Source organism: Protopterus annectens, chromosome 16.part0 (genome assembly GCF_019279795.1).
Source record: "Protopterus annectens isolate FY-2018-M chromosome 16.part0, PAN1.0, whole genome shotgun sequence".
Classification (NCBI taxonomy): domain Eukaryota; kingdom Metazoa; phylum Chordata; order Ceratodontiformes; family Protopteridae; genus Protopterus; species Protopterus annectens.
In genome coordinates this window covers 618,404,183-618,429,152 of record NC_056750.1, presented here as the reverse complement: position 1 = coordinate 618,429,152, position 24,970 = coordinate 618,404,183, and the positions used below count along the sequence as shown (strand labels likewise).

Here is a 24,970-nt window from a genome sequence, read left to right as displayed (position 1 = left end):
AGTATCCAGTGTAGCCTTGAATCAGGCTATCCACTTACCTACTTTTTATCATAATCCACAAAACAAAGGGGAGAGACCACTACATTCCTTGGACATTCACAGGCAGCTTCGTTATTATTTGGACAGGACAAAGCCATTCAGAAAATCAGAGCAACTCTTTGTGTCCTATGCTACAGGTGCTCAAGGAAAGGCTATTTCCAAACAGACAATGGATAGCCCACTGTATACGCTTTTGTTATTCATTTCATGGTAAAACTGTACCTACAAACATCAGATCTCACTCCACAAGGGCCACAGCTACCTCTGCAGCTTTCCTCAGGGGGGTTCCTACCAAGGATATTTTGGAAGCAGCCACTTGGAGTTCTGTGCATACTTTCTCCAAACACTATCACCTACCACTGTACTCTAAATCTAGAGCGGGCTTTGCCACATTAGTGTTGCAGGGCATCCTTGCTCCTCCTAGTTCCACTTAGTGCCTGCCACCCCTTTTTAGCTTTGGGATTCTACCCATCTGTTATGACTGCAGCTGTATGCACGATGAACATAGTACAGTTTTGTACCTACCATAAATGTAGATGTTCGAGTGCTAATACAGCTGCAGTCCAGGTTTTCCCTCCCTCCTTCCCCGCTTGGGACAGACCTAATGACAAACACCTCCTCATACAACCTGATTGGGGTATTCTTTTATGGTGTATTTGCTTGCAAACTACTGTTTTTTGATTGTGTTAGATTGCATTATTACATAAATTTATGTTTTGCCTTCCTTCTGGGGGCACCTGACATCTGGGGCAAGAAAAACTGAAGAAAATGGCGTCGGCTGGTTCTTTTATACACCTGCCGCACTGACGTCAGGGAAGAGGCGACGACAACCGACGCCGGACCTAGACTTTGGAATTCGGCCGACTGAGGACCCGCCTGACGGCAGGATAACCCATCTGTTATGACTGCAGCTGTATTAGCACTCGAACATCTACATTTATGGTAGGTACAAAACTGTACTTTCCATAGTGTTCAGTACGTGATTGGAAAGGTTTACCACTAGGCCATTCATGTGCGGGATTTCCTGCTGGCCAGAAATCTCTCTACCAAATGTTTTCTCTTCTGCCGCCCCCTGCTGGTGGATCATTCGTTTTCTTCTGATGGACTGGTAAAGGTAAAATAAACTGTCCAGATTGAACAAAGATGTGGTTTTCAGCTTCGCTCCCATTTTTTTTCAAAATTAATCGCTTGCTGATTTAGCAGTGGAGTAAATGAATTTTTTTGATTACCATACGAGTTATGTCCTTGAATTTCTGACTTCCTTATTTTCTTTGCCAGTAGCTTTAAATGTCAAGTAAATAAAAGGGAAAGAGAACATCCCTGCTTGGTTCCTGTTTTTCAACACAGCTTTTCAGAGAGGAGCCCTACCACCTTAATTCTAGCCTCTGATCCTCCATATATATTTCTAATTAACTCTAGTATTGTATCAGGGAATGCAAATGCCTCCATTGCCGTACTCATAAAATCCCCGCTTACTCTGTTGAATGTATTCTCTGTACCAAGACCCACCAACAGCAGCAGTATTTTCTTACATTTTGCTTCCCTCTGGATCATCATTGTTCTGTTAATGTTGTCACGTTTGCCTCTCTACCACAAAACCATATTGATCCATATCTGTTAATTTTGGCAACACTTCTGAATCATGGTTTAAAATCAAAATGGTTATATATGAAATAGAGTCTGATGGGTCTGTACCCTCTTTGAGAAATACAGCCACCACAGCTTTTTTCCATGATGCTGGTACTTCCTATCCTTTTAAAATACTGTTAAACCTTCCAGATCTTTATCACTTTCTTCCCTCCAAACTTCCACAGGAATTACATCTGTTCCTGGAGACTTCCTTGTTGATGATATCACCATTTTATCTCCTCTTCTCCTATCTTAGTATTGGTTGTTGTGCCTCCTCTTCTTCTAACATTGGCATAATTAAGTCTTCCATGAATATTTCCATTTGTGTTTTTTCTTTGTTTCCACATTTATCTGCTTTATACACATTTTCGTAAAATTTATGAAATATCTTTAGTACCTTTTTAAGATCTCCGGTTATTTTTTTACTTAGGCTTCATAAGCTTGATGACAACCCTTTCAACTTTGTTGTCGTTATGCTGAAGGTTTTTGTTTTTATCAAAAATAGTTGCTTAACAATCTTTCTAAATTCATGCACATTATCCAAATAATCTTATTTTCTCTTTCAGTTACACATCTTGTTCTGTGAGATTCCCCTTATACTTTAACTTTTAGCATAATAAAAACATATATACTGAATGCAGATTAAAAGGATTTACATCAAAACCATTATAGTCAAGACTTCACTAGACTGTTGAATTCACAAACCACACACTTGGAAAGTGAATTAATATATTTAATTGAGAAGTTTTTAGTTAGAAGTTATCCTGATGAAATTATAGAAGCTGGTGTAAAGAAGCCTAAAGTACATTGTTCAGCTGATCAGATAATTAAAGTGTTAAAGATTGGTATATTAGACTGTATGAACACATTTATGCTGTTTCCAAGATTCTTTGAGTGCCCTCTTTGACATTCCCAAGTCTGTTCTGCATATAAAAGGTTTTACTTCTTCGTGCTAGATTTTCAGGACAAAGACTATAGAGAAGGAGACAGAGACAGTGGCCTGGAAGTAAAGGAATTTAAATGGCAAGTTAAACTAAATGCATTTTTTGAACCAGTGTTAAATAATGCTGAGAATTTTAAGTGCGTCCTTGAAATGAAGGGTATTAATTAACTGAATTTGAATAATATGATGTCAAGTTGTCAATCTCGCCTTCATTCTTGCTGGATGGGTTTGGAGCCGATCCTTGGCTCCGACTCGGCACTTGCTAAGCTCGAGAGCTAATTTTACCAGCTTGAGGCAGCCCTATATCCCATGATGCAAGGCGGAGATTACTCAGATCTCGTTTGCCGCTTCGCTAACGAGGTGCCTTCTTTTACCAGCTCTTGGTAAGTGAACTTTTCAGAGACTTTTCGTCTACCCCCCTTTAATTTTATATATATATATATATATATATTATATTTTTGTTAATTATCGACTCACCTTAGCCCTATTCCCATCAGTGTTCCCTTCTTTTTGACTAAATATTCCCTTGTCCCTAGTCAGGCCTTAGGCTTTCCCCTCCCTAAATTTTTCCCGTCAGGGATTGTTTGTGTGTGACTGTGTGTTTTCCCTGGTTAATGTAATTTAATTTAATTAATTTAATTTAATTTGTTGGACTGAGTGTTTTTTGTGTGTGATTGTGTTACTGTTGTTCATCGACACAGTTATGTCGAAGGACACTAAGGTCTCAGGCTTCAAGAAGTGTGACTCGTGCTGTCAGAAGATGTCTCTGACAGACAGTCACACTTCTTGTGTTTATTGCCTGGGACCTTCGCACCTGCAGGACTCTTGTGCTATCTGTCATGCTTTCAGCCCAAGAGTCCTGCAGCAACGAAAAAATAAACTCATATTAAGGGGCTTATTAAAGCCCGAGAGCTCCCCGACTAAGTCGGTGCCGGGGAAGCCCTTGAAGCCTGTTAAGCCTTCGGCTCAAGCTTCCAAGCCATCGGCTTCAGGTCCTTCCTCACCAGGCTCGAGATCGGCTCCGTCCGGAGCCGATCTTTCCATGCCAGTCTCAGTATCGGCTCCATCTGGCGCCGATACTACCAGATCCAGACACTCAGTGTCGGCTCCGGCTGGTGCCGACGTATCTTCGGCTCTGATGGCTCCATTGATCTCAAAAAAGAGATCTCGATCCCCTTCAGTGGAATCCATACATTCGGCTCCGAGATCACCTTTGCTCTCGGAGCGGAGCCATCGGAGCCGATCTTCTCGGTCATCCAGGCTATCTGATCACAACCTTGAGAGAGTGGTGAGTAGACTATTAAAGTCTCAGGCATTGGCCCAAATACTCCATAGCCCATCTCAACAGACGGTAGCTATATCACATCCACCGAGCATTCCTCCTCCGACTCTCTTACAGAGTTTGGAGCCGGAGCTCCTTGGAACCGGTACCGTTGTGACTTCGGAGCCGATACCACCCCTTTCGGCTCCGTCGTCCTCGGATTCGATTTCCTCCTTGAGACCTTCATTGGAGGGATCCGGGCGTCTAGTCTCTCTCGTCGGCTCCGAGGGGGCGAGTGGCATCGGACCCTTGTCCGACCCCGTTCTCCCTCTCGGAGCTTCGGCATTGGTGAGCTCGGCCCCGACATCTGCCTCGGAGCCTTCCCTCTCGGTGAGGCCTGGGGTTCCTATCTCTTCGGAGAGGGAACTTTCTGGTCTCTCTGACGGGGGAGCCTTCGAGGTGATGAGGAGTGCACAACCCCCTGGACTTAGTCAATGGACAGTTCCATCAGCTCCTCCCACTACAGTGCCTGCTGACGTCTCTTCCCACTCTCTTGCTCCCGGACCCAGAGATCCAACGCCTCAGGTTTCCCCATTGGGAATATCTTCCTCTTCCGAGGCTTCTCCTGATCCGTCAGGAGAACCCCCGCGTAAGAGTACATGTAAGAGGAAACATTTAGACTCCCCTGAGTCTACTACATCAGATACTGACGTGGATGAGTCGGAGGGATCCCCAAGGTCCTCCTCTGAGGATGTCTCATTTTCAGACATCCTTGAAATCCTCAAACAGAGGGGGAACTGGCCTTCCCTTAATCCCTCCGAGGACGAGTCAGTATACCTGGAGGCGTTCGGATCTCGACCCTCCACCTCCTGGGTGTCTCCGCCTTTCGACCCTCTCATGGAGGTAGTGGCTCGGGCGTGGATGGCTCCAGATTCGTGGAACCTATCCCTAGGAGACCTTCAAAATTTATTACTGCCCCACAAGATAGACAATATTTGACAAAGGGTGTCCCAGTTGATGCCATGGTGGTGGCTGCTGCCACCAAGAAGGAATTAGCTGATCCTTCAGTACCTGTCCATCCTCCTAATAAAGATTCTAGGACTATGGACAGGTACGGTGGATTTTTTCTTCAGCGACTTTTGCTATGAGATCGCTGAACTACTTATGCCACTTCACCCGCCTTCAAAGAGACGTTCTTAAAGAGTTGGGAGAAGTTTTACAGGATCCGTCAGCTGCTGGGTCTCAGGATAAGATTAGCTCACAGCTAGGAATCCTTAACTCCATTGCTAACTCCTCCATGCGGCTCATTTCTTATGCAGCCGATGGAGCGAGTAGGGCTGCAGGCACAGGAGTGGCTTTAAGGCGTCAGTCCTGGATGCGGCTTTGTAATTTTGCAGACCCCTTCAAGGCGTCTTTCACAAACTCCCCCTTTGATGGCTCGACCTTGTTCGGTCCTCAAGTGAAAGACACTTTGACTAGATGCGAACAAGATGGCAAGACTCTTTCTGCTGTAGGAGTCCGTTTCTCCACCCCTTCTAGACCTTACCCCAAAGGACAGAAGGGAGGGAAAATGTGGTTCCGCAAATCTCAAGGAGTCACGCCTGAATCACGAAGTCAGTTTACCACCAGAGGCAGTGGGGGTAACAACAATAGATGCCGCCCTAGGGGCAGAGGTGGTCCGCAGAATCAGGGTAGTAGAGAGCCTCTTTCTGACAAACCTTTCCAGCATCCCTGAGATGTTGCCCGATTGTCCGCCTTCGGAGGCAGTCGGGGGGAAACTATCGCTGTACCCAATAGCCTGGCTTTCCCTTTCTCAAGACAAATGGGTACAGTCAATTATATCCGAGGGTTACAAAATTCCCTTTATTCAAACCCCAATTCAACAAAAGGGAACCCTTCCAGACGTTCCACCCGGTCTAAGGGAATTAGCAGTACTAGAAATATCAAAACTGCTAGTAAAAAGAGCCATCCAGCCAGTCCCAGTGGACCAAATAGGATCTGGAATCTACTCAAGGTTCTTTTTAGTTCCAAAAAAGACAGGAGACTGGAGACCAATATTAGATCTCAGCAAACTCAACAAGTTTGTAAAGAAATCAAGATTCCGGATGGTCACGCTTCAGTCCATTCTGCCCTTTCTGGGCAAGGACAATTTGATGTGCTCGATAGATCTTAACTTCCAATTCAGAGCTCTGCCCTTTGGACTCACTACAGCCCCCAGAGTGTTCACCAAATGCATGGCAGTGGTTACGGCTCACCTGAGACGTCAAGGATTCCAGGTGTTTCCATATCTAGACGACTGGCTCCTCACTGCCACCACCAGGCATCAGCTTCTCCAAGCCAGAAATTACACCATTCACACTTGCAGAGGGCTAGGAATTTCTATAAATTTCGAAAAATCTGCCTTGTCGCCTTGTCAATATATTACTTTTATAGGCGCAAGATTGGACACCGTACAACTTTCAGCAAGGTTGACAGACCAAAGGATCTTGGACATTCAAAGACACGCCCAAGTGATTCTATCCAGCAAACAAATTCAGACCAGATTTGCTCTGAAAGTACTAGGTCTTATGGCGGCTGCCATAACACTACTTAACCTCGCACGCTTTTACATGCGGCTTCTACAATAGATGCTATTCACCCAATGGTCCTTTCAACAACTTCCCATGCGTCACGAGATCATAGTAACTCCAACTTGCAAAGACATCTGACTTGGTGGATTTCGTCCCTCAAATCCATCAAGGCAGACCATTTGTTCCTCTTGCCCGGTTGCCACGGTTACATCGGACGCCTCCTGATCGGGTGGGGGCATTATCAGGGCAGAATGGTCCATGGCACTTGGCAACCTTTCGTACCATCTGCACATAAATGTTCTGGTGATGAGAGCAGTGCTTTTAACGTTGCAAGCCCTCAACGACTCTTTCCCTGGGAACTATTGCAGTCCAAACGGACAATATGTCCGTAGTGTGGTATATAAACAAACAGGGCGGAACCAAGTCCTATCCACTGTGTCGAGAGGCTCTCAGACTTTGGCAATGGGCAATCTCCTCTCACCGGTTTCTGATAGCAATGCACATCCCCGGGAAATCCAACATCATAGCGGACAGATTGAGCAGAGCTATTCTCATGCCTCACGAGTGGTCTCTCAAACAGTCAGTGACGGAAGAGATTTTTCAGAAGTGGGGTCTTCCTTGCTGCGACCTTTTCACTACACCTCAAAACAGCAAATGCCCAGACTTCTTCCCTCTCTTCCCCCTTCCAGGCCATCCCCCCCAGAGACGCTCTAACCCAAGATTGGCCCCGGTGACTTCTTTATGCCTTTCCACCTTTTCCGCTGATACCTCAGCTAATTCAGAAAGCAACTGCTTTGAGAGCCAAGTTGATTCTCATTGCCCCTTATTGGCCTCGACAGATATGGTTTCCATTCCTACATCATTACCTCTTGGTACAGCCATGGCATCTGGACCCGGTTCCAGATCTTCTGACCCACCTGCACCTGGTCAACTGCACCAATCCATACCCTCTCTTAACCTCACTGCTTGGTTGCTCCACTTCCATCCTTAGCCAGGCTTCCTATGATTTCTAATCCTGTACGGGATATCATAGTAGCTTCCTAAAATCTTCTACCAGAAAGATTTACACTAGTAAATGGCGACGTTTCTCTTTCTGGGCAAAAGCTAGGAACATAGACCCCTATACTGCTCCAATTCATTCGGTATTGGACTTCCTAGCTGACATTTTTCATTCAGGATCCTCTTCTTCCACAGTGAAAGTTCAACTGGCAGCCATTTTAAATTTTCATATAGGCTTTTTGGACCACAACATTATGTCACATAAACTTTGCAAGGCATTCCTTCGAGGTATCTTTTTATTGAAACCTCCGATTAGAGACCCCCCCACTACAGTGGGATCTAAATTTAATTTTAACATCCTTGATTCTTCCCCCGTTCGAACCTGCAGCTGCCTGTTCTTTGAAATTGCTTTCTTGGAAGACACTTTTTCTAGTTGCCATTACATCTGCCAGAAGAGTATCTGAGCTTCATGCTCTCTGTGTTCGCCCTCCCTATCTAATATTCCACAAAGACAGGGTATCCCTAAGAACTAATCCGTCTTTCTTACCAAAGGTGGCATCACAAACTAACCTAAATCAATCCATTGATCTTACAGTATTTTTTCCGAACTATTCTGATAGAGCTGAACAAAAGTTACATTATCTCGATGTTCACCGTCAGCTCAGATATTATCTGGATAAGACAAAATTTTTAGGAAATCTGATCAACTATTTCTATCCTATGCAGAGAACAGGAAAGGCCTTCCAGTTTCTAAGGTAACTTTATCTAGGTGGCTGTCTTCTGTGATCACTTACATTTATCAGCTCAGAGGCAAAGAGTTGGTTTCTAACCCAAAAGCCAATTCTACCAGAGCTCTAGCTACATCTACAGCTTTTCAAGCTAGACTTCCAATAGACACTATTTGTGCAGCAGCCACATGGGCCTCTCCTCATACCTTTGTTTCACATTACAAATTAGATTTGGTCTCCAGAGACAGAGCAAATTTTGGTTCCACCGTTCTCAAGAGTCTGTTCCATTGAGCCACACAGGATAGAGGTGCTAGGGACGCGGTCCCATCCAGCAAGAGTGAAGGCGAGATTGACAACTTAACATTTAGAAGTTATGTACCTACCATAACGTTCCATGTTAGTTGTCTTCTCTCGCCTTCTTTCTTGCGTCCCGCCCTCCATCCCCCTAGCCTGGTCAGACTGGGAAGATTATACATCTTCTATTAAGAGGTTATTACCTTTTTCTAGCTGTTCATCTCCTAGTGTCACTAGATTATGTTGATCCTTTCTAGAGGGTTATGATGTTATTTAGTATCCTTATTTTCTTCCTCCTCTTAAGTTGGAAGAAAATGCTGCTATTTCTTTAGCTACCAAACGAGATCTGAGTAATCTCCGCCTTGCATCATGGGATATAGGGTTGCCTCGAGCTGGTAAAATTAGCTCTCGAGCTTAGCAAGTGCCGAGTCGGAGCCGAGGATCGGCTCCGAACCAATCCAGCAAGAAAGAAGGCGAGAGAAGACAACTAACATGGAACGTTATGGTAGGTACATAACTTCTAATTTTTATTGGTGGTTGAAGTCATGTGATGAATTAAAATGGAGTGTCCATGGTTTGTGAATTTATCAATCTGATGTTGTCCTGACTATTAATATATTTGACAAAAGTGCTTACTGTTTCATTTTATTAAATCCTTTTAGTCTTTGTTCAGTGTATATGCTTTTTATTATATTTTAGTGTTCCTGTATCATGTTTGCTGTTTTTGGATCTTTTTATTGCATAGTTTAACCTTTGTCAGCTCCTCTAAATAATTATTTCCCCCTATTTTTAAACCCCATTTTCATTTTATTCCACTCACTAGCTATCTCTTATGAAGAAATGTGTATCTTCTGTATTAACTCACAGCTAATTGCACTACCCATTCTGTAAATTGCTCTCTTTTTAACAAGTAGGAAAATGCCAGTGTCTCATTTTTATTTCATTATCCTGTATTGTGTCTGGTTTTATTGGTGCAAGATCTGTAATAGTTACTGGATGTGTGTTGAAGATTTCAATTAAATGCAAATGCTGCTTTGAAATATAATTTCTATCCGGTCTAGCCCAGTTATTGTACCTTGGAGAAAAAAATGAAAATGCAGTCCAAAATCCTACTACTGATTTCACATCTTCCATACCAAATAATTTCATAAATTTCTTCAGAAATTTACCCTCTTTTGCAATATTTTACTTTCTGGATCCCCTCTATTACATTCTCACTATTGCAAATCAAGTTCCAGTCCCCCCTATAAATAATATTACCTGTTAAAGGCTGATTATTTGTTTTCAAATTTTCTTATGCTCCATAACAGCAGATGATATGTAGTCCTACCTCACCGTAATTCTTACTAGATGAGTATGTAGCCGATATTCGACTCCGACTTGGCTGATACTAAAGCTGGGGGTGGGAGGTTGGCATAATGGTTAAGGTGTTTACCTTACAAACATAAGGTGCAGGGTTTGATTCTCACATGGGGTAATTGGCTAGGCTGAAAATGGCCCATGAGGGCAGTTAGCCTAGTACTAACCTATGAACCTATGAGAGCTTTTACTGGCCCGAGGCCAACCCCCATCCCATGGTGCCTCACGGCAATTCCCCAGATCTCGTTTGCCGCAAAAGCTTTGAGGTTGTGTCTTACTGGCTCGTTGGCTAAGTAATAGATGTATTTACTAAATCTTGTCCTTTTCTCAACTTTTCTTCTTCTATTACAGTCTTTATTACTGTTATCTCTTTGTGTGACTATTCTGAGAGTTTTTGACCCCTTTTTTTCCCCTAGGATTGTACGTTGTACGGCCTGTTTTAGTTAGAGGGCTGTAGTGCCCATTTAAGTTAGAGGGCCTTTCCTCCCTGAGTGTGTGTCATATATATGTGTGTATATATATATATATATATATATATATATATAAGTTTATATATACAATAGACTCTTCTATCTCTCACTATCTTATTGTTACCTTAGTAGTTAATTATTGTTGTTGCCTTTTCTAGCTAGACTATAGATGTCCTTCATGGATGCATCTGCAGTCATAACAAATGGGTTGTCCTGTCGTCAGGCAGCCCTTCGGTCGGCCGGATTCCAAAGTCTGGGTCCGGCTTTGGCTGATGTCGCACTTCACCCGACGTCATCTCTGCTGGTCTTCGGGTATAAAGGCATCAGCCGACGCCATTTTCCTCAGTCTTTCTTGCCGCGTGGCGCCCGAAGCAGAAGCTGTTCGCAAGTGCCGGTCGGTCAGATCCAGAGATTACTACTACCGAATACTACTTCGAAGACTTCTAAAAAGCTAAGTACCCCGTTGGGGACTCTTTCTTGCCTCAGCCGATGTCAGAAAAAGTCAATAACTGTTTAACTTGTGGGAAACAAATACCTCATAAAGATTTCCACTCTTACTGTTTGCCTTGCTTAGGCCCAGACCACGACGTAGCAGCCTGTTCGGCCTGTGCTTCCTTCAACCGACGAACGCTTAGGCGTTGGTCGGAGTTTGCTGAACAGTTTTGGCTCAGATTTTGCGTACATTATGCCGCCGGATCCTCCGACTACCCAAATTGTTAAACGCAAAGAAAAGACCGACACTCGCGGTCCGCGGTTTCGGCGAAACCACGGTTAAGCAAGCTGAGTGTCTCGGTTTCGGCCGAAACCGAGAAAACTGGTCAATCTTCAGCCGAATCTATGACTACTACTGAGGCTCCTGCTACCTTACCTGAATCAGCCTCAGAAATTTTGCCTACAACTGTGGTTCCTACTGATTTATCAGACACCATCCCTTTGGATATCTCTACCCCAGCACGTGGTGCTGCTAGGCCTCCTGCAGCCATGTCTATTAAGGCCTTCGCCAGGGCTAAAGCAGCCAAATCAGCTAAATCAGTGCCTGTTAAACCACCCTCACTCAGGCCCACTTCTAGTTCACAAATGCTCACTCTGGCAGAAGATTTAATATCCTTAATTAGGGGATCCCAATCTCACCCAGACAGGGCCTCTCAACCCCCAGAAAAGAGACCTAGAGCAGAGCCCCGAGCCTGTGTCCTCTGATGATTCTGCGGATGACTCAGACATTACAGACCAGCCAGAGGCTCCTTTTTCCAATTATGAAGATTCAGATGCTGAAGAATCCATTCCAGCTGCCTCTCCACCAGAGGAATTCTCCTTTGGGGAAACCTTACATGCCATGAGAGAACAATTCCAATGGCAGGGACAAGATTTCTCAGATTCAAGAAAAAGGCTTAGGACTTTCCTGCACTTACCACAACATAGGCCCTTAGCTATACCTCCTGTCCTGTCTGTTGTGGACGATGCATTTAATGATGTCTGCACTGCACCTGATTCTTTACCTCCAGCCCCTGCCAAACCAGATAGATTTTACAGGGTGCCAGACACTCATCACCACCTATACAAGGCCCCACTTGCAGACCCTGAAACTATATCCCAGGGGCCTAAGGCAGTAGCCTCGACCACAGCAAAAAACCCTATTCCCTCTGAAAGGGAATCCAGGTCCTTAGAGAGATGGGGGAAAAAAGTCTACACCTCTGCTACTCTCTCAGCTAGAGCTGTCAGTTTCACATGATCCAATACCAAGAGTTTATGCTTGATCAGTTAATTAAAAAGCTGTCCTCTGATGAATCTGTAGATAAGAAATATGTATTAGAAATGGTGAATAACATCCAACAGGTTAGTAACCATTCTTTAAAATGTGGCTATGATGCACTGGAGGCTTCATTTAGATCAGCCATGACTGGCACAGTGATAAGAAGGCATGCATGGTTGAAAGAACAGGTCTTACCGGATCATGTTAAAGCTAAGCTATTGGATGCTCCTATGGATAAGGCGAGTCTATTTGGGGAACCTGCCCAGCAGGTAATGAAGAAAATGGAAGACAAGGCAAAATCTGTACAAACAGTTAAAGATTTCCTACAGGTTCAGCCCCCAAGGTTTAGCAGGAACTGGCCTGCCAAAAATTGGTCCTTTCCTGACTCCACAAGATCACAAAGGGGCAGGAACAGACGCTCTAGGGGCAGGAATCAATCCAGAGGAGGTGCCTACAGAGGATGACAGTGGCAAGGCAATAACCGAGGCACAGACACAACCACTGCCACTGCAACAGGACAAACACAGTGACTTGGCTCTGACTCCGCCTACCAGGGAGCAAATAGCAGCACCATTAGGCGGAAAGTTAGCCTTATTCTCGAAAAATTGGCACTATATCACAAAAGACAAGTGGATTTTGCAAACCATAGACCAAGGCTACTGGTTCCACTTCAACACTTTACCAGTAAAAAGAGGAATGCCAAACCTGCCCCCAAATCAAAAAATAGAAGCCCTGCACCAGATAGCGGAATTAATAAAGATGAGAGCTGTGGAAAGAGTACCAATAACAGAACAGGACAAAGGATTCTACTCCAGACTCTTCCTAGTACCAAGAAAAGAGAAAAACTGGAGACCTATTCTCGACCTGTCCATCTTAAACACATACATCATCGTCCCAAAATTCAAAATGCTGACCCTACAGCAACTTCTTCCCATGCTGGGCAAGGAGTGTTGGCTGGTAACTCTAGATCTCAAGGAGGCATACCTGCACGTCCCCATTTGACCAAATTGCAGAAGATACCTCAGATTTCTTGCAGGATCAGAGCATTATCAATTCTCAGCATTGCCCTTTGGCTTATCTACTGCGCCCAGAGTATTCACAAAATGCCTGGCATCAGTAATTGCTCACTGCAGAGTTCTGTTATAAAATAAAATCCTTTTTATCTGTCGTGGTGGTTCCGGTGATTTGTTGGATTATTGCTCACTGCAGAGTACAGGGAATTCAAATTTATCCATACCTGGACGACTGCCTGTTACAAGCGGACAACAAAAGCAAGCTGACAACAGATTTACAAAGGGTCATTTACTTGCTACAAGCCCTGGGATACACAGTCAATTTACAAAAGTCAAGGCTGATACCATCCCAGACAAGAACCTTCTTGGGCGCGGAATTGGACACAGTAAAACAGATGGCATTCCTAACTGCAGAAAAACAAAAAGAGCTCCCGCTTTACTTCTTGGCATTAACAAAACAGAACAAACTAACAGCAAGAAAAGTTCTGCAGGCCTTGGGCTTCATGGCATCATGCATAATCTTGGTCCCACATGCCAGACTGCATATGAGAAAGTTACAGTGGTACCTAAAGAATTTATGGTCTCAACACAGGCACAGCTTAGAAACAGAAATACCACTAATCCCATGCTTAAAACAGGAGTTCCTATGGTGGGCTCGGGCATGCCAGTCAAACCCAGGCTTACCCTTCCACAGCTTTCGAGCAAACCAAACCATCACAACGGACGCCTCAGACCTAGGATGGGGGGCACACATGCTGGACAAATGCGTACAAGGACTGTGGACTCAGGACCAGCTGCACCTGCACATAAACCAAAAGAAATGCTGGCAGTAAAACTGGCAATCCTAAAATTCAGACCATTCCTCAAAGAAGGCCATTTGATGATAAGGACAGACAACACCACAGTCATGTGGTACATCAACAAACAGGCAGTCACCCATTCTTACCCTCTCTGCAGAATGACTTTGGACCTTTGGAATCTGCCTCTCAGCTACAACATCCAGTTACAGCCAATATTAGTACCGTGAAAAGCGAACACCGTAGGAGACATTTTAAGCAGAACCACCTCGGATGCTCACGAATGGATGCTACACCCGACATCTTCAAGGCCATCACAAAGAAATGGGGAATGCCTCAAATAGATCTATTCTCCCACAAAATCACCAGCTCAAAAATTCTGCACAAGGACATTCCACCCACTTGCATGGAAGGTGGACTCTCTATCCTTCACCTGGAAAGGCCTGACAGCATATGCATTTCCACCTCTTCCCTTGATGCACAAGGTACTACTGAAAATCAAAGAGGAACGTCCAAGGATAATTCTGATAGCTCCGAACTGGCCAAGACAACACTGGTACCCATTGCTGAGGAGCATGTCTCGGGAGAAGATGTGGTCAATACCCCTGATGCCTCTGATGTTAACTCAGAACAACTACAACATCATACATCCAAATCTAAAAACCTTGCAACTGACTGCCTGGAACATCACATAGCAGTAACTAACCCAGACCTTTCACAAAGGGTTAAATACATCATCCTTGAAGCCCGCAGACCTTCAACAAGAAGGAACTATGCAGGAAAATGGAAAAGGTTCGTCATGTGGAGTACTGAAAGAGGAAAAGATGTGTTGAACATAGATATTGCTAACATTCTGGAGTACTTGGCAGAGCTTCTACCTTCAGGCCTGTCCTATTCCTCCATCAAGATACATGCATCAGCTATTTCAGCAGAATACAGCTTTGATCCTCCTGTCTTTTCACATCCTCTGCTCAGGCAGTTCCTCAGAGGGATCAAGAATGTAAAACCTCCTAGGAAACCACCATTACCAGCATGGGACTTGAATTTTGTACTAGAAAAGTTGACACTCCCTCCGTTTGAACCAGCAGCAACAGCAGATCTACAACACCTGTCATGGAAAACTGCTTTCCTACTGGCTATTACTTCAGCAAGGAGGGTTTCGGAACTACAGGCCTTAATGGCAGTGCAACCCTTCCTAATCTTCCATCAAGATAGGGTGTCCATGAGGACTAATCCTACATTTATGCCTAAGGTGGTATCCAGAGTGTCTTTAAACCAGGCAATCCACCTACCTACCTTCTTTCCCAATCCACAAAACAGAGGTGAAAGAATAATGCATACCTTGGATGTACATAGACAATTACGCTACTACCTGGACAGAACCAAAGGTAACAGAAAAACTGACCAGCTCTTTGTAGCCTATGCAACAGGAAGGGAAGGAAAAGCAATTTCCAAACAGACAATCTCCAAATGGATAGGAAATTGCATAAGATTCTGTTGCTCTTACCATGGAAAACCAATTCCACAGAACATAAGACCTCACTCTACAAGGGCTACAGCCACTACCACAGCTTTCTTAAGAGGAGTGGCAACCAAGGACATTATTGAGGCTACTTGGACCTCCGTGCATACATTTGCCAAGCATTATAATTTACCTCTATATTCTAGATCCCGAGCAGGGTTTGCCACTGCTGTACTGCAAGGGATCCTGACTACACCATAATTTTTATTCCTCCTTCCCTAGTTTGGCTATGGTATTCTACCCATTTGTTATGACTGCAGATGCATCCATGAAGGACATAGTACAGTTTTGTACCTACCATAAATGTAGATGTCCGAACTGAATAGCATCTGCAGTCAGGATTACCTCCTCCTTCCCTCTGTGGTGCTCCTAGGGTATTTACCCTCCTAATAGCTAGCTGGGGGGGGGAGTCTCTTATGGTGTATTTGTTTGTATATATGTACATACATGTTTATTTTTTATGTTTGCCTTCTACTATTTTGGAAACATTGGCATATATCCAAAATTTAGCTTTCCAAGAGGGCAATTGGCATCTGGGGCAAGAAACACTGAGGAAAATGGCGTCGGCTGATGCCTTTATACCAAGACCAGCAGAGATGACGTCGGGTGAAGTGCGACATCAGCGGCCGGACCCAGACTTTGGAATCCGGCCGACCGAAGGGCTGCCTGACGACAGGACAACCCATTTGTTATGACTGCAGATGCTATCCAGTTCGGACATCTACATTTATGGTAGGTACAAAACTGTACTTTTTTCAGTCAGAATGTCTAAAGAAAAGGATAGAGAACATAATGACCATCGCCCTTCGGGGTTTAAAAAGTGTGATAGATGCTCTCACCAGTTGCATGTACTGTGTAGGTGAAGCTTATTTGCAAGAGCCCTGTACCTTTTGCCATGCATTTAGTACCAGGGTCTTGAATGAGAGGAAACAAAAATCATTGATAGGGGTCCTATGACCAGTTCCTTCCAGGAGTTCTGGCTCCGATTCAGCTTCTTCCACATCGATACCGTCGGTCTCCTCGGTGATGAGGCAACCTTCGGTACAGAGACATTTACCTGATATTGATCATGTGTCACCTACTTTGAGATCACCTGTTTTGGAGAGGAGGAGATCTCCTTCTGTCTCCACCAGATCCTGCAGGACACTCTAAGATGAGGACATCGAGCCGGTGGTGAAGAGGTTGCTTTCAGATCCAACTCTGGCAAAGAAATTGGCCCCTTCGGACCCAAAGGCTTCAGAGCCAACCCTTTTACATGCCACTGCTCCTCCTCCGACTGCTTCGCTCTCGGAGCCCATCACTTCAGGTTTTTCAGTCTTGGATCCATCAGTTCCAGGGATCCTCCCTGCTTCCTCGGAACTGATTACTGTATCCTCGGTGGCTCAGTCTGGAGCTGAGGGATCTAGGAGCAGACTCTCTCTCGAGTGGACTCCGAGGGGGACAGTTACCTTGAGTTTTCTTTGGAATCGACCCTCTCGGTGCCTCGGCTCGACTCAGCTCAACTCCCACATCTGCTTCGGAGCCTTTCCCCCTGGCTAGGAGCTGACCATCCATCTCCTCAGAGCGGAGGTCTTCTTCGGAGTGGGGGAGGGAAGGCTTTCGAGGCGATAGAGAAGGCTTTATCCTCTGCAAAAGCCATACATTTAGAACCTGTGTCCCAGCAGCAGCAGTCAGCAACCTCTTCTCCCCTGCCACCCCCACAGCATAGGGAACCAGAGACCCAAACAGCCCCTATTGGAGGTGCCCCCCTCTTCTTAGACCTCCCCAGATTATCCCACTGGAGAGCTCCCTCGGAAGAGACTGTGTAAGAGGAACCATGTTGACTCACCTGAGTCTGTCATATCTGACACTGATTTGGAGGAAATCAGAAGGTCCCCTAGAGTTCCCGTTGATGCTGTGGTGTTAGCAGCGGCCATCAAGAAGGAGTTATCCAAAACATCTTCTAATATCCATCCTCCTAACAAGGAGTCTAGGATGATGGATAGGTATGGGAAGCGTACCTTCTCTTCAGTGGCATTTACTCTAAGATCGCTGAATTACCTTACCCACTTTACTCATCTTCATAGAGATCTCCTGAAGGAGTTGGGAGATACCCTCCAGGTTTCAGTAGCTCCGGGATCCATGGATAAGGTTTCTGCGCAGCTCTCCACCTTACGTCGATAGCTAACGCCTCCATGAGGCCGATATTGTATGCAGCGGATGGAGAGAGTAGGGCAGCCGCAACAGGAATATCTCTCAGGCGACATTTTTGATGCATCTTTGTAATTTCACGGAATCCTTTAAGTCTTCCTTCACTAACATCCCCTTTGATGGTTCATCTATTTTTGGACCCCAGGTAAAAGAGACTTTAACTAGGTGCGAGCTGGAAGGGAAAACTTTATCTGCCGTCGGAGTCAGTTTCTCCCTCCCATCTAGACCCTATCCCAAGGGTAATACAGGAGGGAAGATGTGGTTCCGTAAATCCCAAAAAAGTTTCCCTCAAGCACAAGGTCAACCCTCCCCTAGAGGCAGAGGGGGAGGATATAATGGAAGATGCCGCCCTCGCGGCAGAGGAGGTCCGCAATTGTCCCTTCCATCGCCCCTGAGGGGTTGCCCGACTGTCCATCTCTGGAGGCAGTCGGGGGTCTTCTATTGCTGTACCCAAGTGCCTGGCTAAACATTTCACAAGATCATTGGGTACACACCATAATATCCAGAAGTTATCTGATTCCCTTTGTTTCCGACCCCCCAGCAAACCGGTCTCTACCAGACGTGCCACCCATTCAGCTAGACCGTGCAACATCAGAGGTTATCTCGTTGCTATAAAAAAGAGTCATCCAAGAAGTCCCCACAGAGCAAATAGGATCTGGAACTTACGTTTAGTTCCAAAAATGACAGGGGACTGGAGATAAATTCTAGATCTCAGCAGGCTCAACAAGTCAGTAAAGTAATCGAAGTTCCGAATGATCATTCTGCAGTCGATATTTCCCTTTATCGAGAAAGACAATTGGATGTGCTCAATAGATCTTCAGGACGCGTACTACCATATCAAAATGGACAGGTGCTCCAGGAGACAGTTACGCTTCTGGCTGGGAGCCACTCTTTTTCAGTTCTGAACACTGCCTTTTGGTCTCACTACAGCCCCCAGAGTGTTCACCAAATGCATGGCAGTGGTAACTGCTCACCTGAGATGTCAGGGATTCCAGGTGTTTCCATACCTAGACGATTGGCTCCTCACTGCTACCACCAAGCATCAACTCATCAGAACCAGGGGCGAGACTCTATCCTTGTGCGCCAGATTGGGCATCACAGTCAACCTAAAAAAATCAGCCTTATCTCCTTTGCAGCACATTGTATTCTTAGGCTCAGAAATAGACACAACCACCATGTCAGCAAGGCTAACACCAGAAAGAGTAGATTCTTTATGCAATCAAATCAGATCCTTGCTAAACAGTCACAAAGTTCAGGCCAGAGTAGTCCTTCACGTCCTAGGGACCATGGCTTCCTCCATCCTATTAGTTCCTCTAGCCCGTCTACACATGAGAATACTTCAGTGGCTGCTGTTTGCCCAATGGTCGATGCAAGACCTTCCATTGTCTCATCAGATTTTCATAACAAACACCTGCAAGAAGGATCTGACATGGTGGTTGCATGCAGAACAACTTCTCTTAGGTCGTCCACTTGTTCCTCCCCAAGAGAAAGCATTTTTGACCACGGACGCTTCCCAGATAGGGGGGGGGGCGTTATCTGGGAATGACAGTCCAAAGTACTTGGCAAAAATACGAGAACCCACATCACTGTTCTGGAGATGAGAGCGGTGCTATATGCGTTGCAAGCACTTCACAGCGCTCTTCCCACCGGGACAATTGTGATCCAGTCAGACATGTCTGTCATGTGGTACATAAGCAAGGGGGAACCAAATCTTACCCGCTTTGCAGAGAGGCCTTAAGAGTTTGGAAATGGGCGATGGACACAATGTTTTCTGGTAGCAATGCACATCCCGGGGAAATCCAATGTGATAGACAAACTCAGCTGAGTAACTCTGATGCCTCACAAGTGGTCCCTGAATACAGATGCTGCGAAAGAGATCTTTCGCAGATGGGGCCAGCCTTGCTGCGACCTATTCGCCATACACCTGAACACCAAATGCAGCAACTGTTTGTGTCTTTCGGCTTTTCCCAGTTAGGGGTCGCCACAGCGGAACTCCGGTCCGCTAATGATTGGCAGTTGATTTTTACGTACCAGCTTGCCAGGCCTGACGCACAACCTTCAACGAAGGTGCGCCCATTCACACATGTCTCTACGCAGAAAACGCTCTGAGAATCGAACCGGACAACATCTTACTGTGAAGCGACAACGTTACCGTAGCACCACCACCGCAGGTCCATCCGGGGATGTCACCCAGGGGTGCTCTAGTCCACGATTGGCCCCCGGGACTTCTTTATGCCTTCCCACCTTTTCCTGTCATCCCCAAGGTAATACAGAAAGCAAAACAGTTGAGGAGTACCCTGATCCTCATTGCTCCTTACTGGCCTTGACAAATATGGTTTCCCTTCCTGTGGCCCTATCTTTTGGAGGAACCATGGATTCTGGAACCATCTCCAGACCTCCTGATTCATCAATCGGGGCAGTTCCACCTCACCATCCACATCCTCAAATTGACAGCATGGCTGCTCCAGTTCCACGAACAGCCAGGTGCGATTCCCTCTCCTTCAGTCAAACACATTCTGATCTCATCCCATAAGCCTTCCACTCGGAAGTTATACTCCAGCAAATGGAAAAGGTTCTGTATTTGGGCTATAAACCAAGGCCTAGATCCCTGTACAGCTCCTATAGAGTCTATTTTATCCTTCCTTGCGTCAGTTTTTCATGAAGGAGCTGCAGCCTCTACAGTTAGAGTTCAGTTAGCTGCAATTTCTGATTTCCATTTTGGCTTCATGGGAAATCCTATCATGTCACACTCTTTGTGCAAAACCTTCTCAGGCCTCCAATCAAACAGCCATTAGAAATCTGGGACTCAAATTTAGTTCTCACATCATTTATGTCTGCACCATTTGAGCCCTCTTCTTCATCAGATCTGAAATTGTTATCTTGAAGAACACTATTCTTAGTAGCCATAACCTCTGCTAGGAGAGTCTCAGAACTGCAAGCCCTTATTATTCAACCTCCTTACATTATTTTCCACAAGGATAGAGTCTCACTCAGGACAAACCCTTCTTTTCTTTCCAAGGTATGCTCAGAGCATAATCTTAACACTACCATTGAGCTACCAGTGTTTTTTCCAAACCACTCTAATAAATCTGAGTACAGACTGCACCAGTTAAGACGTTCACAGAATTCTCAGGTTTTACTTGCACAGGACAAAAGAGTTCAGAAAATCAGATCAATTGTTTGTGTCCTTTTCGGACAAAAACAAGGGTTTGCCTGTTTCTAAGGTTACTCTCTTAAAATGGCTTTCAGATTGCATTTCCTTTGCTTATCAAACTGCTGGCAAACAATTACCCAACAGAGTAAAGGCCATTCTACTAGGGCAGTATCTTCTTCATGTGCATTTAGATCTAGGCTCGCAATTGATACTGTTTGTGCAGCAACTACTTGGGCAAGACCACATAATTTTGTCACTCATTACAAATTGGATTTGGCCTCCTAGGACAGATCATCCTTTGGGTCCACTGTGCTGAAGAGTCTCTTCGCTTGATTCATAAAGGTGCTAGGGACGCTGTCCCATCCAGCAAGAATTACAGCGAGATAGGACTACATAACATAAAGAAGTTATGTACTTACCATAACGTTCCATGTTTGTAGCCCATCTCGCCTAAATTCTTGCTTCCCTCCCTCCTGCCCCCTTCCTGTTTCTGGAGTATCTGGTGGACTATACTGGTGCTGTCTGACCTGGTTGTAGTTGTTGTCCACCTGGCATGGATAATGCATCATTTTTTGCCTGTATGTATACAATTTTTGATAATTTCATATCTGTTAGGTACTTACTGCTTTCTTGCAAACAAGATCTGGGGAATTGCCGTGACGCACCATAGGATAGGGGTTAGCCTCGAGCCAGTAAAAGCTCTCGAGCTTTAGTGTTGGCTGCGAACCCATCTGACAAGAATGCAGGTGAGATGTACTACAAACATGGAACGTTATGGTAAGTACATAACTTCTTTTTTTGTGGTGGAATACAAATACATGCCAGTGTAGTCCTCATTTGCTACCACAGACGTACCATTATTGTCTTTTTTTTTTTTTCCTATCACTATTGCACCCCATCTAGCAGTTGATGTTATTACTCCCTTTTATCCTGAAATCATTTCTTTGTCAGATTCACATGTTCATTTCTATCCATATGTGTCTCCTTCACCATTGCTGTTTATACCCTACATTTCTTAATGTAATTCAGTACTCTTTCCTGTTTGTCTGTACCTGTAAGGCTGTTTAACTCCAAGGTAATATGGACAGAGTAGACATTATGATAGAAAGTTATTGATCCCACTTATATATGAGAGTTGCTTTGAATGTGTATTGCCAGCTTTTGTCTTAAATGCATACACTGTTTGACAGGCTGATATTTTATATAGTTGTTTCTTCTCATCTCCATTTCAACCTATGTCACATTTTTCAAGATTTTTGCTTTAATGAAAACCCTCAAACAAACAACTAAATACATTTTCATAACTTCCCATCCCTATTAATTTAGGGCAGACTCACAAAGTTATGTGCTGTTGTCAGTAAATTAAGTTTGACTCTCCAAACAGGAGCAATTTAGACCTGAGATTTCTTGTGACAAGATCAGGGACTCCGAAGAGAAACATCCTAGCAGTGACCTACTTCAGAGGAACTTGTTGCAGGTCATCTGATATGGTGTGTACTTTCATGTTATTTATTAGTGCTGCTGTGGTCAGTCTTTCACAGCCCTCATTTATTTTACTGCAGATGGCATGGATCCAGACAGTGAAACTTCATCACAAGCAAACCGTGCTGAACAACCTGCAACAAAGCGAGTAAAACTTAAAAGGTAATTGGATAAAATATCTTCAAGGCAAATTTCTTAGATGGCAGAGTAAGAGACTTTCAGTTATGGTTTGTTGTGGACTTGGTTTATCTGATAGGATGTGGAATATAGATTTTCAATGCTCTACCCATTATTTTTTACTTTCCTTTGTGTTTGACATTTGATGGTTTGTACCTTTGTTGCTGCCTCATTGGAAGTGCTTAAAAAGGCTTTAATTGCACATTGTTAAGCTTTGTGTAAGTTTTCCAATTATTACTTTGTAAGTATATTTTTATTATACAAATGATGCATAGAGGGGGTTAAGTGATACAGGCATCACCTGCATAAGACCCACTAAGATGTTTACAGAGTTGATCACGAAAATTATAACCTAGCCTTTAGTGTCCATTGGGAAGACATTTGCATAATAATAGCCCAAACAGCACTTTTACTTCTTTCTGACTGAACAAACAGTGTTTATTCTGCTTTGAGTGCTGTAGTTAGTCATCTTGAAGGCAACTTGTTGAAATGTCACAGTATTTAAAGATGTCCAAGCCACTAAGGTGGACATCAGCATTACAGTCTCTGAATATGAATTTAAATCCATAGAGATAACACATTCAGGCTGGTCACCTGCCACACGTGTTCACTACAGGCTGTATTTTTTCCCAGCTAATGCAAAGACCTAGAAACTGAGGTGGAGAGGCTGTCAAAGTGTTTACCTGCTTTTGTAAATGAGTTCTGATTCAGCAGGTTGCCCTAAAGCCTGTAAAATGAGAAACATTGTCTTGACAAGTTTGTTTCATTATAGCAAGATGAAGGCAGCATACTTTCTTATCAATATAAATATGTTTAGAGTGCTATGCCCAGTCAGTTAAGGCAAAAGTTCAAGGGTTTGTGAGGGGTTCCTTGAAAAGTATGATCAAATCTCTCTGCTAATAAGGTCACTGTGGTTGTGTGCGGGATTGGGAAAGTGGGTAGGGCAAAATCAAAAATTTTTTCATCAGCATTCTGATGCTTCCTTGGTATGCCTCAATCTCCTCTTGTATTCTGACTATTGCATCATATCTGGGGGAACAGTTGGGGACCTGATGAGGTAGGAGACACACCAGGAGCAGCAGATGGTTAGCTGTGGACGGGAACAAAAATAGTACCAAAAAAGTATGTCAGTGAGTCACCCGAATGAAAATTAAGCAGGTTATTAACTGATTGGACAGTTGTGACACCTAGTGGACTAGTGAGCATATACAAACTCAGAAGGGTATTGAATGAAAGACAAAGAATTGTTTGTTGATCAGTTTTGCCAATCATCACCATAAACAAAAGGAATTATTTTCTCTAAAATAGAAAACGTAAACTTAATAAAATTCCTACAAGAGATAGCATGCCTGGCTAGGGCACTTTTGTTGTTCTTTTTAACAATGCTGTAAATATGCTGGTAAATTCTTTTATTCAAAACATTGTTAGTTTTTCTCACATAAAATGCCGGATGTGTACTGCATCTAGCCAGATAAACAACCCTTTCAGAAAAACAATTATATCTACCTTTCCTCATCCATTTGTGCACACCAGCCAACATTCCATTCCCAGAGTCCCTGTCAGTGTAAAAACACTGTTTGCTCCGACCACTTTTAAAAGTGTTATAAAAACCATTATAAACTGTTCTTATCTGTCTTTCTAAAATTGTCTTAATGTTAGGTCTGTTTTTTTTTTGTTTTGTTTGTTTTTTAAGTTTAAGTTTTTTATTTTAGGTGGCGATTGGAAAAACTGAAGAAATGTTATGGCACTTCCAATGAGGCGTCTAATTTACTTGGCTTCAATAGAACCATATCTGTCACTAGTGAATTGAAGTATAGAGCATCAAAACTGTAATTTTGCTTTATTTTAATATTTGGATTTCTTTCTAGTTTGTTTTCATGCTTTCAAGATAAGTTCTTACACATTTTCATAAAAGTGTACTGTACCTTTAAATTTTTTGGCATGCTTTAGCTACATTGTAATTGATAGGCTTTTTAAGTGTGGGTGTGTACAATATAAGGTATTTAAATGTTCTTGCTTCATTTGCATATTTTTTATGGTTCTGAAGATGTCATGTTTTTAAAATGGACGAAAGCGCTAATCCATTTTGAATAAAGCTTATTCTCTGAGTCACTCTGCCAATTGGTTGTTTGTTTTTGGAATGTTTCCATCCTTCCTCACAGGTTCATAGGTAGGTGCTAGGCTATCGGCCCTGGGGCCTATACAAGCCCAGCCAAAAAGGTACCCTGGCTTTTGCCACCCAAGAAAATTATTTTCCTGTGCCACTGTCGAGCAGAGCCACAGAGGTGATCCCCGGGGTGAATTTCCTATTTCCCATCCAATCATCAAGATTTTTCTTGAAGAGTACTAATGAGGAGCTTTGTTTGGTATAGATAGGTAGTTTATTCCAGAGTATGTGAAGTCTCTGGGACAGGAATCTATCCCTCTGGCATGTTCTGTTTATTGTGGTGACAAGGTTTAGGTCCCTAGAGCATGCAGCTCGGAGGGATTGGTATTTCTTTAAGTGGAGCATGTCCAACAGCTCTGGGTTTGACATAGCTTTGTATGTTAGGCAGAGATCACCTCTGAGTAGGCGATATGAGACTGAGTAAAA

General features: G+C 44.0%; 1 protein-coding gene across 7 annotated transcripts in view; it reads left to right on the top strand.

The window, feature by feature from the left end:
* CIZ1 (CDKN1A interacting zinc finger protein 1) overlaps positions 1 to 24,970 on the top strand; it is a 2,016,138-nt gene that overhangs the window by 1,373,565 nt on the left and 617,603 nt on the right. For all 7 annotated transcript variants that reach the window (XM_044058876.1, XM_044058878.1, XM_044058879.1 and 4 more), the window contains one exon: positions 22,281 to 22,362. In XM_044058876.1, the coding sequence (XP_043914811.1) occupies positions 22,281 to 22,362 (82 nt within the window). The remainder of the gene's footprint in view (positions 1 to 22,280; positions 22,363 to 24,970) is intronic.